Source organism: Asterias amurensis, chromosome 14, assembly GCF_032118995.1.
Source record: "Asterias amurensis chromosome 14, ASM3211899v1".
In the NCBI taxonomy this organism is placed as follows: Eukaryota; Metazoa; Echinodermata; class Asteroidea; order Forcipulatida; family Asteriidae; genus Asterias; species Asterias amurensis.
In genome coordinates this window covers 18085648-18102080 of record NC_092661.1, presented here as the reverse complement: position 1 = coordinate 18102080, position 16433 = coordinate 18085648, and the positions used below count along the sequence as shown (strand labels likewise).

The 16433-nt window shown below is 36.6% G+C and overlaps 1 protein-coding gene across 3 annotated transcripts in view; it reads right to left on the bottom strand.

Moving 5' to 3' along the window:
* LOC139947382 (uncharacterized) overlaps positions 1 to 16433 on the bottom strand; it is a 99790-nt gene that overhangs the window by 30524 nt on the left and 52833 nt on the right. For all 3 annotated transcript variants that reach the window (XR_011787347.1, XR_011787348.1, XM_071945288.1), the window contains exons 3-4: positions 2218 to 2405; positions 783 to 872 (exon numbers count right to left, since the gene is read on the bottom strand). Coding sequence is in view for 1 of the 3 variants with exons in the window: in XM_071945288.1 (XP_071801389.1) it covers positions 783 to 872; positions 2218 to 2405 (278 nt within the window). In the remaining 2 variants the exon portion in view is untranslated. The remainder of the gene's footprint in view (positions 1 to 782; positions 873 to 2217; positions 2406 to 16433) is intronic.

Genomic DNA, 16433 nt, shown 5'->3' with positions numbered 1-16433 from the left:
TTTACATTATTAAAAAGGAAATTTTAAGTGAGAAAAAAGGATAAACAAAAAGTTCAGTTTTTAAGTCTGATTAAATAATTTTATCAAACAAGTTATAAGTGCATTGTTTTTTTGCTTTGTTCTCTTTTTCTTGTTTTTTCTTATGTAATTTGTTCCAATTTAAGCCGGCTTCAAACTCAAATAATGTTTTGGAAAAAGTAAAAATTATACTTTTCCAGATTTTTTGCTTGGTAAAATTACTTTTCTATTTCAAAGGGCCAAATTGCTTCAAATTAGATCTACCCAGAGCGGCACCACTAAAAAGACTAATGGCACAGAGATTTATTTGTTTTCATGTATTTTAAGGTAACTCAGTAGTTTTTAATTGTGCACACATCAATTCACATTAAACTTAAATTGAATCATAACTGTACCATCTGCCATTTTCTCTCAAAATCAAGTTATATACCCGCATTGCGTACCACTTGCGCACACACTGCAAATGCTCCCCAGTGTTTCTAAACAATTTCTGGTGGAATGAGTTATGCGCTGCTTACTTTGGCTAACATTAGCAACAGCCGGAAAGTGTATTTCTGAAGGTCTTTAAAAATGGCTGTATATTTTTAAGATCAATCAAGCAGATGATATCGTTTTGTTGTCGTGAAAATAAAAGTGGCATCCCGGATACTTTTCCTGTGAGGGACATCTGCTTTTTTGATGATCGCAACCTCTATTCAATACTTTATTTCAGTCCCGTCAAGTATGGAACAAATGGGGTGGGGGTCATATATCAGTTTACTTACATCCTGAAAGCCGAGGTATTCTTGAATAGAAGGCGAGGCAAACATCACCTGACCGTCTTGCTGGACAACTAGGATAAATCCATTCATTGCCTAAGGACATTAAAGAGAGAAAAAATGTGTTCACTGTATGGAAGTAATAATGGAATAAAGAGGGTAGAGAAGAGAAAGAGATGCGGAATAGATACGTGGTGAACTACATGTACACAAGTTAAAGCTAAGGGCAGCATGAAATAGTTACCTGCACGATGGATGAAAATTGTTCTATTTAGCTAAATCGATATGTAAAAAAAAATCCATTTAAAAAACCATGTACTGCTATTTGCTGCTTGGTGTAGATCCGGCAATTATTTTTTCTGGACTAGCCTATGGCAAACAGTTTATTACAATCGGACCAACTTCAGAGCGCCCTATATTTTTATTTGCTGTCGGACAAGTGTTATAAATATCCACCCGGACATTCCATTGTCTTGGGCCCAATTTCATAGAGCTGCTTAGCATAAAAATTTGCTTAGCATGAAATGTCTTCCTTGACAAAAACAGGTTTACCAACCAAATTTCCATGTGATTTTCAGGATAAACTAACAAAAGCTGAATACTAGTAACAAGCACTATGCAACAAATTGATATTTGGCTGGTAATCCTGTTTTTATCGGGGAAGAAATTTCATGGTTAGCAAATTTTTGTGCTTAGCAGCTCTATGAAATTGGACCCAGGCATCCAGCTGCCTTGTGCAACGCTTTATTTCACCTGTACAAAAAAAGGACCCGAGGTACTGGAAATCATGCCCCATAATATCCCTTTTTCAGGGGGTTATTGTGTAATCCTTAATTCCAGATTTTTGTCCTGTTTTTGTGCAGTGCTAACATTCTTTACCATTGTATTCAGCTCAATGGAGCTAATAATATAGAAGTCTTATATAGCGCAGGTAAGTCCTAGCATTCCAAGAAACCAGTATACCATTATCAGGCATGGCTTAGCTTACTGCCGAGATTCCACCAATCACGGTGAGTGCTTACTTATATTTTCTCAAAACACATCATCCAATCCTGGTTGTCTTTTCTTTGTCTAGTCAGGATTTCCATGTGGCAGCGGTAAATATCAAAGGAAAACAATTACTCCAGGGGTTGAGTTCACAAAGAGTTAGGTTAAGACTAGTCCAAGGAGATATTAAAAACTTAGGGCAAACTCAAGATAAGACAGTCTTAACTCTTTGTGAAATCCACCTCTGATGCACCAACAAGTTTTTAGAAATTAACACTATGGGTAGGTACGGGAATTGTTTTTCAAACACTGACCCAAAGTCATTGAAACATTTTGGACTACTTTATATTGGTTGGTTGATGGTTCGTGGAAAGTAACTTATTGAAACGAACAAACTCATCCAAAACCTACTGATGTTTCATAACTTTTTTAATTGACGGTGGTTTTGACTCACATGAACCAGCATATCAGCCTCTCCCTCCATGGCCATGGATCCAGTGCTACTATCTGGCTCACTGAGTCCCAATACCTCATTATCTCTGGTGGTTTGGCACAAATCGACTGTTGTGGGCAGTTTGTGGTTCTGGACATGATTTCCATCAGTGATGGCGCCATTCGGGGATTCCTTACTACCAGTAGAAACTGCAAATAGAGCAAATAAAATACAATACGTTATCAAATACAGTTAAAGTGCACTATTTAATAAAATCTTTGAAAAAGACCATCACAAATAAATCAAACAATGCTTAAAGCCATTGGACACTTTCGGTAAACAGTGTTGTCCAAGGCCAACACTTCATGTATCACAACTTATAAAATAACAACCTGTGAAAATTTAGGCTCAATCGGTCATCGGAGTCGACAGAAAATAACGGGAAAACCCACTCTTGTTTCCGCACGTTTCGCCGTATCATGACATGAGTTTAAAATAAATCCTTAATTCTCGATATCAAGAATTGATATTGTTTTAATGTTTTCTCAAAAAGTAAAGCATTTCATGGAATAATATTTCAAGAAAAGTCTTTCACCATTACCTTCTGTAAACCTTGTAAGTTATTTGTAAATCTGTGAACTTTTAATTTTTCTTCTGTACCGAAAGTGTCCAATGGCTTTAAACACATGATATTATTCATATTTGCATCAAATCAATGAAACAGAAATTAGTTTTTCACATAACCCCTCCTTAATTTCAACGGCCAGCCCAAACAAAAAAAGGTGTTCAGAAACTTTGTTCGATTTCCCACAGTAATATGTTCCCCTCAAGAAGGCTTACAAAAAGAGCAATATTTATTTAAACTATATATTAACTAAACCGGAATTACGGCAAATACTCTTTATCAATTATTACGCCACACATGTTGGTAAAGAGTACTATATCTGCACGTACAATCTGACCGGATTTGCCCCCAACATCCCATCCGCCCGTAAATACCCCCCTCATGGCTCAACGGATATCCACAACAAGTGATTAGCCTCTTTTTATACGCAGTCACGTAATCCTCTACAAGTGGGGGGATAAGTCCATCCCGAAAAAATGTTGGTTAATGCACTTTTTAAAGGTTATTACCATTGGCATGTTTCATATCTCAAATATTTTGAAATTATTGCACTTGGGAAGCCCACAACTTTGATTGGATTTTAGAATTAACAATAACTCTCCTGAAGACGAGCAGAGTAACTCTTCGGAACGTCGAGACTACACAGAGCCAACACTCCCACAAAAGAGATTTACACATGGTTGCACCCGCAAGTTTAGGATTTATTTATGTAGTTTCTTCCTATTATTCACACCATGCAAAGCTTCAAACAATGCTTAGCTCTGCAGGGGTGGATTTCACAAAGGTAGTCCTAACTTAGGACTAGTCCTAGGCAATGCTAAGAGATAGGACCAGTCCTAAGTTAGGATGAGTTACTGGTCCTAACTTAGGACCAGTCCTATCTCTTAGCATTGCTTAGGACTAGTCCTAAGTTAGGACTACCTTTGTGAAATCGACCCCTGACACATTAAGTTCAACACCAGATTGGTAAAAGATTTGCAAAATTTATTTTTAACATTTCTTCAAATTTAATGATCAAATGTTGGGGGGGGGGGGGGAATAATTTACAAACAACTTTCATGAGTTTTAACAATTTACTGGAAGACGAAAGACACAAATATTTTCCAAAAGTTGTTATTACATTTCATAACCACTGCTTCTTTCAAAACTCAACTTCCAAGAAATATAACTACTATTTCAGAACTGAAAATACATGGCGGCATTTATTTATTATTTATTCTGATTGTGAAGCTAAGGATTTTATATAATAATATAAAAATAAAATACAAAGTGAACTTAATCGCTATACTAACCAAGAACCCCATGGAGAGAAGACAAGGAAGAAAGTTTAAGTGTTCGATGTGGGAGGAAAACCCCAGAGAACTTTTCCAGGGAAACCCACAGACTAAAGACCCAATCCACATAATATTGCCCCCGAACTGGGGCCCTCTAGATATCACTACACCAACCTGACATAAAAACACCCCAGGCATAATCAGCAGTCATTATTAACACTGTGGTCATTTTATAGCTGAGAGACATTTAAGTTGATCTACTTTAAAAAGAGCATTTGTGGAAGGCGATGGTACAATTTAATGTCCTTAATATAGAACCATAATTCTCCTCTTGATAAATCGAAGCAGACAGTTGCTGTATGGGGCTTTACAAAGGCCCATGATTCCTGAGTTGTAGGGAAACTTTACACACATTGAATAGTCCTTTTGATCAGTGTATACTGCAGTGGTGTCATTAAAGCATGACATTTAGAAACCTACAATGTAATCTCTCTACAACAGAGCAAGAACAAGGATCAAATCCATGTCTACTATGGCTAGTAATTCCCTTGTTCTACATCTGTTGGGTTAATATCAACCAGTGAGAGATCGGACTCAGCTTCCGTTGCCGAGTTTCAATTACACCAAGCTCTCTCATTAAGCTCCTCGTCAGCGCTGCTGCTACTTGTGGGCGGACGTCGAGTGATGTCCCCAGGTCCAGGGATGCCAAGAGGGGAAAATGACACGCAGAAGATTCTTAGCGATTGTAGAGAGATGGAGATGAAATAAGACAAGAGGATTGGGAGAGAAGAAGGATGGCAAATGAGGAATGGTGAGATTAATGGTGATACACTGGGAGGTGTAAGTTAAACGAAAGGGGCAAGGACGACCGAGGCTTACATGAGATGAATACGAGGAACAGAATGTAAATTTAGAAGACGAAGATACTATGTATTTTATTCTATTTATTTTATTCTTACATCCTTGTGCATTGTTTCTAGTGCAATATTTGTATCTGCCTTTTGTAACTTGTTGATATGTGGTGCTTTTTCAACTTGTGCGAGTAATGTAATTTTTCTTGTCGGAGGTTGGAGAGTAATAAAGTTTTTTATGTCTTATGTCTTATAATGAATAAGGAAAAAAAAAGTGACAGACTAAGTAAGAAACATCTTGAAGGAAGAAACAAGGAGCAAACTTAAATGTAAAGCAGAGGGTGTGGGAAATGTTAACCAAAATGGAGAGAATCAGGAGAGATAACGACATATGGGGAATGCATTTAGAGCTGATTGTCAATGTTTTCTTGCAGTTTTCTTGATGGACCTCACACATGGGAGAAGAGCAGGACGAGCCAGACAGATTGAATAATGGAAGAAACTGAATACATGAAGATGCTGATGAATCATAGTGAATAGCGTTTTCTCACATGCTTTACTCTTAAACACGTACTCCTCTACACAGTTAATTCTACTTACTACACAGAGCTTATTGTATTCCTAGCTATACTATAACATCATAACAGGGGGTAGACACATTTTATTCAGATCTTAAAAGTCATCACCACCCTTACAAGAAGACGGTTGTACATTTGATCAAAATCCTCACTCAAGGTTGCAGTGTTAAGTTCTCCCTTCAAGTTTGTCCGTGTTTGTTTAAACGCTGTACTTTTAACAAGGTCTGACCATAATTTTACAATGGTTCCTTTCAGTGCAGTGAAATCCAATTTCCATTAACACTGCATTAAAGGTAAATTAAGTCTGCTTGAATGAATTGTGAAATATGATCTGATTGTAAGAAATCCCACTTTTGAAACACAACTATGATCAATGTCATCAAAGCCATATAGCTCATAAACCGCCTCAGTTACATGATGGAAAGTAGAAGGAAAGGCATCAAAACCTCAAGGTCTGAAGTTGTGGTCGGTTTCAATTTCACAGCCTTTAAAGGCAGTGGACACTATTGGTAATTACTCAAAATAATTATTAGCATAAAACCTTACTTGGTAACGAGTAATGGAGAGAGGTTGATGGTATAAAAGATTGTGAGAAACTGCTCCCTCTGAAGTGACATAGTTTTTGAGAAAGAAGTAATTTTCCACGAATTTGATTTTGAGACCTCAGATTTAGAATTTGAGGTCTCAAAATCAAGCATCGGAAAGCACACAACTTCGTGTGACAAGGGTGTTTTTTCTTTCATTAATATCTCACAACTTCGACAACCGATTGAATTGAGCTCAAATTTTCATTGGTTTGTTATTTTGTGCATATATTGAGATACACCAAGAGAGAAGACTGGTCTTTGACAATTACCAATAGTGTCCACTGCCTTTAACTAAGCAGCAATTGCTAAACAACTATTTAGCAGAAACAAACTGGTGGGGGTTACTATAACCTAACCAGCATTGTGACCAATTCTAGAAGTTTGTCCTGTCTGCAGAGATTCTGTGTCCTGTCTGCAGAGATTCTATGTCCCTGCATGGACTTGCTTAATTATTTTAAACTGCTGGAGCGAACTGTTAGCCAGAGGGTGGGATGTCAAAGTGCTTTATGGACGCTCTGTTTAATTGGCCATTCACATGTAAAGGTATTGAAAATGAAAAGTGTTGACACTTTGTTTTGGAATTTTTAAATTTTCAGCTTCATTCCAGACTCAAAATTTCAAGATTCATGCAAATATCTCATGCCAGAGTAAGTTAATAATAAAACAAACACTACTATCTGCCATTATTTTCTCATAGACCTGACAGCTTCCCACAACACCTGCTCAAAAGATCAGACATTTAATTCGCAAAATCAAGTGCAGAGATATGACAACTCAACTGACTGGAATTCTCTAGAGCGGAGTCTCTGGTGTGTGTTTTAGGTACACTCATCAAGTTTGGCAATATTCCCAAGATATTGTGATGAAACTTGTTTCAAAGGAACATAAGGTCAAGGGTTAAAAACATACTCAGATTCCTTTGCAAAGTATGTACTTAAAAAGGGTTTGTATTTTGCACAATGTTTCCCCTGGCTGATGGACTGAGCAAAGTGTTAACAATTCAAACTGATGATTGAAGCAAAATTTATGCAGCCTGCTAACTGACGAGAATGCAGTGCTCACATAAATTCAGGCTGAAATAAAAAGGTATGCTTTGCACTGGACGCCATTGCAGTAAGCAACTCTTTCGATGCAACCATATATCAATTCACTACTGACTAGTCGCACTTCAATTAATCGCGGGTAACTGGAAAATGGTAGTTGCAACTGGATAGCAATGAATGGTCGTGATTTTGACTCTAGTCGCCCAGGATTAGTGCTAATATGCCACGAGCATCTTGTCTCCCAAATTTGTATTAAGACTTGGGTCTTTATCAAGGAAATGTTGTATGTTTTGTATCCTGGATGTTGTATTGCAGAATGCCAAATGCCACTGCCGAGTGTACCAAGTGTATGTGCTCCTTGACTAAACACTACGTTAGGCCAGACACCAGGGCAACGCAAGCCTTCACAGTTTGCACACATGACCTATGTGAGTTAATGACGGCACAAGGTAGTGATTTTAGTGACTCACTGCCTGACTGAAACGTTTCATGCTAAGCCCAGCCTGATAGCATTTTTCCCACCACGAAAGATGCTCTAAAAGTAGCTCTCTAATAAAATATCACAGCCAAAAAATCTACTGAGAGAGAATTGTCCACATTGAACAATGAAAGGGTTGAGAGATTGTTAATTGTTAATTTGATGAAACTGAACATCGAAAAACAAAATTGCTGCTTTGACACTAAGAAAGGTTTGACTGCTGGAGAAATTTCATTTTGACTTTGATGAATTATTATTTGATAATTAAATTGGTCCTCATAACATAAATACGGATATTTTAAAAACGATACATTGTTCAGAAATTACCCATAAATTCACAGGCCTACTGTATTTTCTGTTCAACGGTTGTGGTATTAGTGGTTACACAATAAATCAAACTGTTTACATCCACCGCTTCTATAAAAAGCAAAAGCAGGAAAGAGAATGCATTTTAAGCCTAATTTAATGGGCAAAATACAAAGTGTACATGACCCAAATAAAACTGATAAGCACTTTTGTTTCCTTATACTAATAATGGCTTCAGACGTTCTCATGGCAATAAAATACTAACAAATACTAATATCTGTACTTGATTTTGTTGATTCTCTCATCTATTACTGGAAAAACCTGAAACACTACAAGGTCATTTATGCCAGAAAGTGCAGCCAATGCTATACTCTGTAATCAGACTTTTCAGTTTTTAAATGCCGGACGTCCTTTTTCAAATAATTTGGGCAACAAAAATGATGTCTTCTTTCATTTGTGGTTAGGTGGTTGTCCAAAAGAAACACCGAGAATGAAACATGATCCCCATAAATTGGCTTTTAACAAAGGGGAATTCTATAAAAACAAAATATTAAAACCTCCCGAAAGATAAACACTTTTTCTTTTGATACGAATGAACTGAGGCCGTGTTTACCACATAAAACTACCCAATGTGTGTTTACTCATAGCTCAGTATGAGAGTAGTAACAAACTTGTGAAAGTTCAAACTGTTTCCTGCAAAACCATCAGTTAAGGTCATTGTTACCTCAACTTGAAACTGAACTCACCAAGTGAACTCTAAGCTTACTTTGGCCCGGAGACCTTTTGTACTTCTGGCATATCAGTAACTCCTCCACAGTCAAAACTTTTGAAGCCAGAAATTTGTGTAATCTTTAAAGTACTCGGTACTTGAGAAAGTTCTAAAGTACTAACAAATACCACCATGATCTGCCTCCCAATACACAACTCCCCAACCTTCAAGTGGCATATAAATCAAAACAAGTAAGCAAGCCTGCTAAAGTAAAATATTGAACATCAAACTAAAGCATCACCATACAGTGGAACCAGCAATCCTAGGATCAAGCTTCTAGACTGTCATGACAAGTAACAAATGTTGATGGGAATAATTCATCCTCACTCACAGCTCTGTCAACCATATCAATACTAACACAAATACAGAAGAGTATGAAAATTGATATGACATTACAGGCTACTTTTGACCATATGAGAGCGCTTTCAATGAAAAATTTCCTATTTGGACTGCGTGTATGCTGTTTTCTTATAGGTATTAATGGCCAAATAAAAATAAACGACAATGACTACGCAAAAAAAGAAGAAGTAAAAAATGAATTTATTTGCTTTGCATCAGGTAAATCTGGCTCGCACATGTCCTCAGACAGGCGTAAATACTGCAAATTAAAGTGTGATATGCAAACAATTCACGTACAACTACCAAAACTTTCCAGCTTACTCATTTGCAGAGGCAAACTCACTTTCAAAACACCTTGAGCAAGTTTCAAACTATCACACACAAGTTTCAAACCTGCGTGAGCCAATATGCAATCTCCGACCAATTTTTTGTGACGCAATACTCGGTAAGTCTGTTTTTTCCCAATTTTGATGCAAAAAAACTCGCTTCGCTTTCGCTTTCGCGTGAGTTCAGATTCATGCTTTACACAGGCTTTAAAATATCAACTTTACTGTCAGAATTATTTGTCTGTTGGTTTGTTTGTTGGGGTTTTGCTTGTGTGTTGTGGTGTTCGTTTGTTTGTTTGTTTGTTTATTTTCTATTCATACAAGTACATGAACTAGTTTGTGAAACCAAACATATCATCAAAACACGGTTTAACAAAATGAAAATCCGAAAAATATAGTGTATGAATTGCAATGTTGTCCTGAGAATGAATGTTCTTCCGTAGTAGGAGCACCCAGAAATGCTGTCAACAACTAAATTACATCTAGAGTTATTTTCAACATGAACAAAATACATATTAGTCCAGTGAAAGTAAATTAGGAGTACAATACAACACAGTTATATTATAGTTTTCTGCATAAATTAAACCAAGTTACTAGCTAGCTGATTGTAGACAGGAATAACAATTAAGTTTCATACACATTTCTTATACATACTTAGACAAATAAAACTCCTTCAGATGTTTCGCACTAACTGTTCTAAAGGAATAGACGGTCATCATTTCTATTTGTAAGGAAGAGAATTAACAATTAAGTTGGATAACTAGCAGATGACGCATTCACTCAACACGGAACAGCTGAATGAAAAAGATTTTGTTGTCTAGTGGAGAAAGACTGAAGATTTTCAAGGAAAAGAAGAATGTTTGGCAACTCGAAGTAACTTAAAACAAATGAACGGGAGTAGCGATTCAAACTTTTCAAAGACATGACCCTCAAAATAAAGCATACAGTGTGAGAACTTTTTCCCTTTAATACTTATCCAAACAAGCATTCCAACTAAACTAAAACACTTTCAAAACAGTAAACCGCACACAACTGGAGTGTTGTAATCAAAGTTTAATCGGTTAAGTACTTGTAATTCCTTTTAATTACAATAACGTCCTCGACCTGTTTTTAATACTCCTGGATAGCCGTGAGAAAGCGGTTAAGTGTGTGACGATCCCATCACAATGCCAATGTGATTAATGTGGCTGCATGATACATGTATCAGGAAAGGGGAGGGACCCGACCAGACAAGACAAATTCAAGAGGGTATTGCAGAGAGTTATGGGTGGTGAAGTAAGGTATTATAGTAAAGGAAGTGGGAGGTTTGTCTAGGAGAAATGCCAACTGCAACATTGGGTTTTAATTTAAAAGAGTTTTAAAGGCAGTGGACACTATTGGTAAATACTCAAAATAATTGTTAGCATAAAAACTTACTTGGTAACAAGCAATGGAGAGCTGTTGATAGTAAAACATTGTGAGAAACGGCTCCCTCTGAAGTAACGTAGTTTACGAGAAAGAAGTAATTATCCATGAATTTGATTTCGAGACCTCAGATTTAGAATTTGAGGTCTCGAAATCAAGCATCTGAAAGCACACAACTTCGTGTGACAAGGGTGTTTTTTCTTTCATTATTATCTCGCAACTTCAAAGACAAATTGAGCTAAAATTTTCACAGGTTTGTTGTTTTATGCATATGTTGAGATACACCAAGTGAGAAGACTTGCCTTTGACAATTACCAACAGTGTCCAGTGTCAGAGCGCAGGTGGGGGAAGTACGATGCAAAGAAGAGAAAAGTCTTTGCACTTCTTAGAACAGCCAATCCAGTAGTGGCAGGAGGGAATATGCTTTATTTATAACTCATTTGTTTTGTCCATTCATTAAATTTTCTCACAGACACACAGACACACTTATCCTGGATACTTTGAATGTTTCTTGTAACAAATTATCTATTTACTACCATGACCTTCAATCCCAACAAACCTTCTAGTTTTGTTTTGTTTTTGTTTTGTTTTTAGATCCGTTTATTTTCCTTTCATCTTGTTTATATAAATTTTGTTTTTTATTTGTTTATTCATTTATTTATTTATTTATTTATTTATTTATTTATTTATTTATTTATTTATTTATTTATTTATTTATTTATTTATTTATTTATTTATTTATTTATTTATTTATTTATTTATTTATTTATTTATTTATTTATTTATTTACTACTTTATTTATTAATTGATTGTTTGATTGTTTGATATACTTATCTATTTATTTTTATTTATTTATTTATATTCATTAATCCATTATTTATTTTTTTTGATATATTTATGTTGGAAAAGAGCTCATTTCCGTTGCGTGTTATTTTATTTTTTGTTACTTATTCATTTACTGATTCACCTATTTGTTTAGCCATATATTGAATTTTCGTTAATGTTTTGTTGTTTTGTTGTTTTGATTGCTTTATTCATATTTAATCATCTGTTTATTGATGTAAGAGTTTAAGTGGAAAAGGTGATTAACTGTTAAGATTAACTTTTTTGTTGATTGACCTATTTTTTGTTAAATCCATCCCTTCATTGAATTATTTGTTGCTTTATCTCTTTTCTAATTATTTATTCATTCATGTGTTAATACTTTTTATTTATTTGTTTTAATTAACTATTTATTTGTTTATTTATTTATTTGCTATTTGCTTGTCTAATTTCTGGTTTTGGTTTTGTTATTTTAATTTGTACTTTGTGTAAACAGATTATCTATATTAATATTTATTTCTATTTATTATTATTTTCCAAAGAGAGTATTTTATATAGTGTGTTTGCTTCCCTATGTGACTGGATTAACAGGCTTTCGAGCTACAGTGTTTAATTATACTTTTGTTGATCCTGGCCATCACATTAGGGTTGTTTTATAATTTCCTGTGCCCTTATTGTTTTTCTTGCTTTGTATTTACTTTTGAACATGTACTTATAATTATCTATTTGACATACTGTCTGCCTGTATTTGTATTTGTATATTGGCCAAATAAAGAACAAGATAAGAATAAGAGTGAGTTATCTTAAATTAAAAAAAAACTGTGTATAAAATTACACTTTAACAACTACCGTCTTTAAGCAGCGGTAGAAACTAAGCCAATTTCAAGCTGAGAACCTGCTTTGAGTGCAGTTGCGTAATGGGAAGGTGGTGGGGTGGTGGGGGGGGGGGCTTGATTGATGTCCATGTTCCTCCCCCTATTTTCTTCCAGATAAGATTACCTTATCAAAAAGTGGTAAACGATTAGCAAGAGTGCTGAAAAGGCTCATACAAGTTATTGCATAGACTATGGACCTGGATTCTAATGGGCCACAAGTGCACCCGTAGAAAAATGGTGCGCCCCCTCGTGCGCTGACACAATGGTGAGACACATACCCATTAGTTTGATTGCTCCATGACTTAATCCCATATGAAATTCATTCAACACTACCGCGATTTCATTTTCATCTGGTCGTGACCTCAACAGAGTCATTCCTCCCCCAGGTGTGATTTAAACACTTTACCCAATGACCAGGGGTGACAATAAAAGCTTTAAAAAGCACAACTAGGTTAGGCCATATAATAATGTCTAACAGAGATTAGTTTGGTTGGCACATTCAACAAAAACCCCAGACAATGAAAAACACAATGCTATTTATTAAGCCACTCAGAAGATAACCCCAAATGGGACCACTTCAGAAGTAGGACACTGCTAACATGATAAATGGAGGTTTTTGTAAATCATGCCCTCTCGGAAACTGGTCTCAAATTGTTTGCAGTTGACACACTTTAGATGGACTATACAAAAACATAATGATATCTTAAAAGTAGGTTGAGATTAAAGCCAGTGAACTCTAAAAACTATGCATTTTCACGACGAAAAAAAATCTGGATAGCTAAGCACATCAACATTCCATTTGATTGCTGCAATTCAATTCAATTTATATTTTATTTCCACTTTACACACAGGGTAATATAAGAAGGCGAATAATAATAGTGGTGACAAAAGCTTATGATGGATATTCCTTAGGAAAAAAATACCACATCACAAAAAACACACCAAAAGAACATCATACAATACACAGACTAAAGCTACCCAATGATACATTTGTATGCTTAAAGACGATGGACACCATTGGTAATTGTCAAAGACCAGTCTTTTCACTTGATGTATCTCAACATATGCATAAAATAACAAACCTGTGAAAATTTGGGCTCAGTTGGTCCTCAAAGTTGCAAGATACTCAATGAAATAAAAAAAACACCCTTGTCATACCACTGTCACACAAAATTGTGTGCTTTCAGATGCTTGACTTTGAGACCTCAAAATCTAATTCTGAGGCCTCAAAATCAAATTCGCTGAAAATTACTTCTGGAGCCGTTTCTAACAATGTTTTATACTATTAACAGCTCTCCATTGCTAAGGTTTTATGCTAACAATTATTTTGAGTATTTACCAATAGTGTCCACTGCCTTTAACGACAAAGTATAGCTTTGGGTTGTTTAACCAGGCCTGTATTCCACCGGGATAAGAGATACAGTGGGAAAAGGGCTTTTGAGATATCGCCACAAATCTGGAGAAGAATTAGTCCAGACAGAAAAAATAATCTCTTTGGAATACACAATCTGAGAAGTGTTTCATAAATGAAATGATTCTCAGATTGGGGGGGGGGGCACTTCAGATGAAATGATTTCACATTACTACCAATACAATCCTTATAAAAAAATGGCTTTCGGATTCACAACATATAGTTTTTGTTTAGGGTCATTAACAAAACATGACCCAACCTTTATCGTGGATTACTTCGCAAATGAAATCCCCCCTGTGTTATTTTATGTATTGAGCAGAAAGTAATGACTTTGGTATCACTGGAAAAAATCATGTTGTAAAAAGCAATGGACCATACACCCTTCCGTCTTCCAAAAAGTTAAGCTCGGGACTTACTTGTACAAACAAACAAAGACATGTGTACATGTACACACACATGAACACAACATGGACGTTTTGCTGTAAAACATTGTCTTTAAAATATATGTACGCATGTATAGCGCATGTGTGTGAACTGCTGTTACATATTAAGCAACTGCTGCTGCAATAATGAAAAATTGATTTTGTTTTCATCTTCCTGGGGTGGTACTTTTTTTTAATTGGGTCATCATTTATCACAATACTGTACCTACATATGTGAACTTAGTTGCCAACCCACTGCATTGTGCACAACTGTTTGAAAGCACTATGCATGAACACGAAACCTGCTGAACAATTACTAATTCACAATACGGTGTATTCCAAGTTACACAAATGTTGACTGCAACTGAACGTGACTTCCGTTGATGGTAACCTTGACTTACTCTGTGATTTCTAACTTCATTTGTATGTAACTAAATGTGTGCCATGCACAGGTTGGAAAATTACAAGTTCAGGGATGGGAAAATAAAGAGAGGGATTTGTAATGGTGGGGGGTACTGTGTGTGCATGTTTGCAACATCTGTGGAACATGGGTATTAGATCTTGATTAGGGTTAGATCTAGCTCAACATCTGTACAAAGGGAAAGTTTACCATATATATTCAGGTAAATGTGTGTCATTTCTATGTGAAAGTTATAGCTCATTACATTGTGTGGTTCACAAGTTAATATTGAAGACCACCTCTTGGGTTTATGTATTCTGTTCATACATTTCAATTAGCTGTAATTAAAATCAGCCTTTCATGGAACCAATTTTTGAAAATACATTATGCATAAAACCACCAGATACACAGTCCCCTACATGTATGCCTGTATGATTCGTTTTTGAAAGGGCAAGGGCACCAGGGCATTCTCTCCTTGGTAGGGAACCCTATGAGGAAACTGTAAATTTATACTGTAGCAAGGGCACCATGGCAATGACCAGGGGCATGTGTGAAGTACCAGGCCTGTATACAACATGTACACAGATATTGTCAGCTGAACAGGTCCAGAGTAAAAGGGAAGTGGTGAACCCCTTTAACTATTCTTACGATTGTAGTTCTTAACACCCTCTGTTTGGAAACTTTTGCACCCCTGACCAACAAATATAAACTTCCCATTTCCCATGGCCACACAGCCGTTGACTTTTCACTTCCTTTTCACTTTCCCCTCACTCTAAGTCACTCTCAAACCTGACAGGTCCGGGGGTAAGCAAGTTCCTAAAACACCGATAAGATATTGACTCACAGCCTCCCTAAGGCTTCGGCTTCATTCAGCCTTAATAAACTCCAGATGCAACTGAAGATGGCTGGGCAGCAAAGCCCACAAAGCCTGCCGAAGCACCCCCTCCCCTGGGGAATAAGAGATCTGACAGCAGCGAATACCCCGCTCCAACTTTTTGCTTGGCCCTCCGCCATGGAGCAAACCAAGCGCAGCCAGAAACCCATCTCTCCCTCGACAGGGATCACCAAGCCTTGTGGAACACTGGACACTTGGGGCTTCTTAGGGGCTCCACGATGGCGCCTGCCACCGCCATATTCACCTATTTTTGTAAATGGCTCAGGAAACGAGGAAATTAGTGAGTCTGGATGGGTTGCCTCTCTTTCCACTCTAGAGGCTTAATGTAGTGGAGTGTAAGGTGATGAGATGTCTGGGGATGCCAGCAGGTGCTGTATCTGTCCTACAGTCCTGTGGGGAAACTGGGGGGCTCTCACTATCCCATGATGGTGAAGTCATACACCAAGCACGAGGTATATATCCAGAAAACAAGGGTGTAAACATAAAACAAGAGTTTAGATCCATAGAACAAGAATACATAATCCTTGGAACAAGGGTATATATATCCCTTAAGCAAGGGTAAAAACCAGTCTATAGAGTATCAACGCTAAGGTTCGTATTCATAGTCCAACTAAGTGGAACTCTTCGGAACTTACAATATCTATGTCATTATATGCCATTCAATGCCTAACTTATGGTCACGATTTTTTATAATTAAAACATCAGAATGGATAAGCTCACTTTATTCAAAACAATATTGCTTACACAACTTGGTTTTGCAGGCATGTTGATATTTGGTCCATGTAAAAAAGTAGGAACTTTTTTTGGAGTACAGGGGAAGGGCTGACCTAGT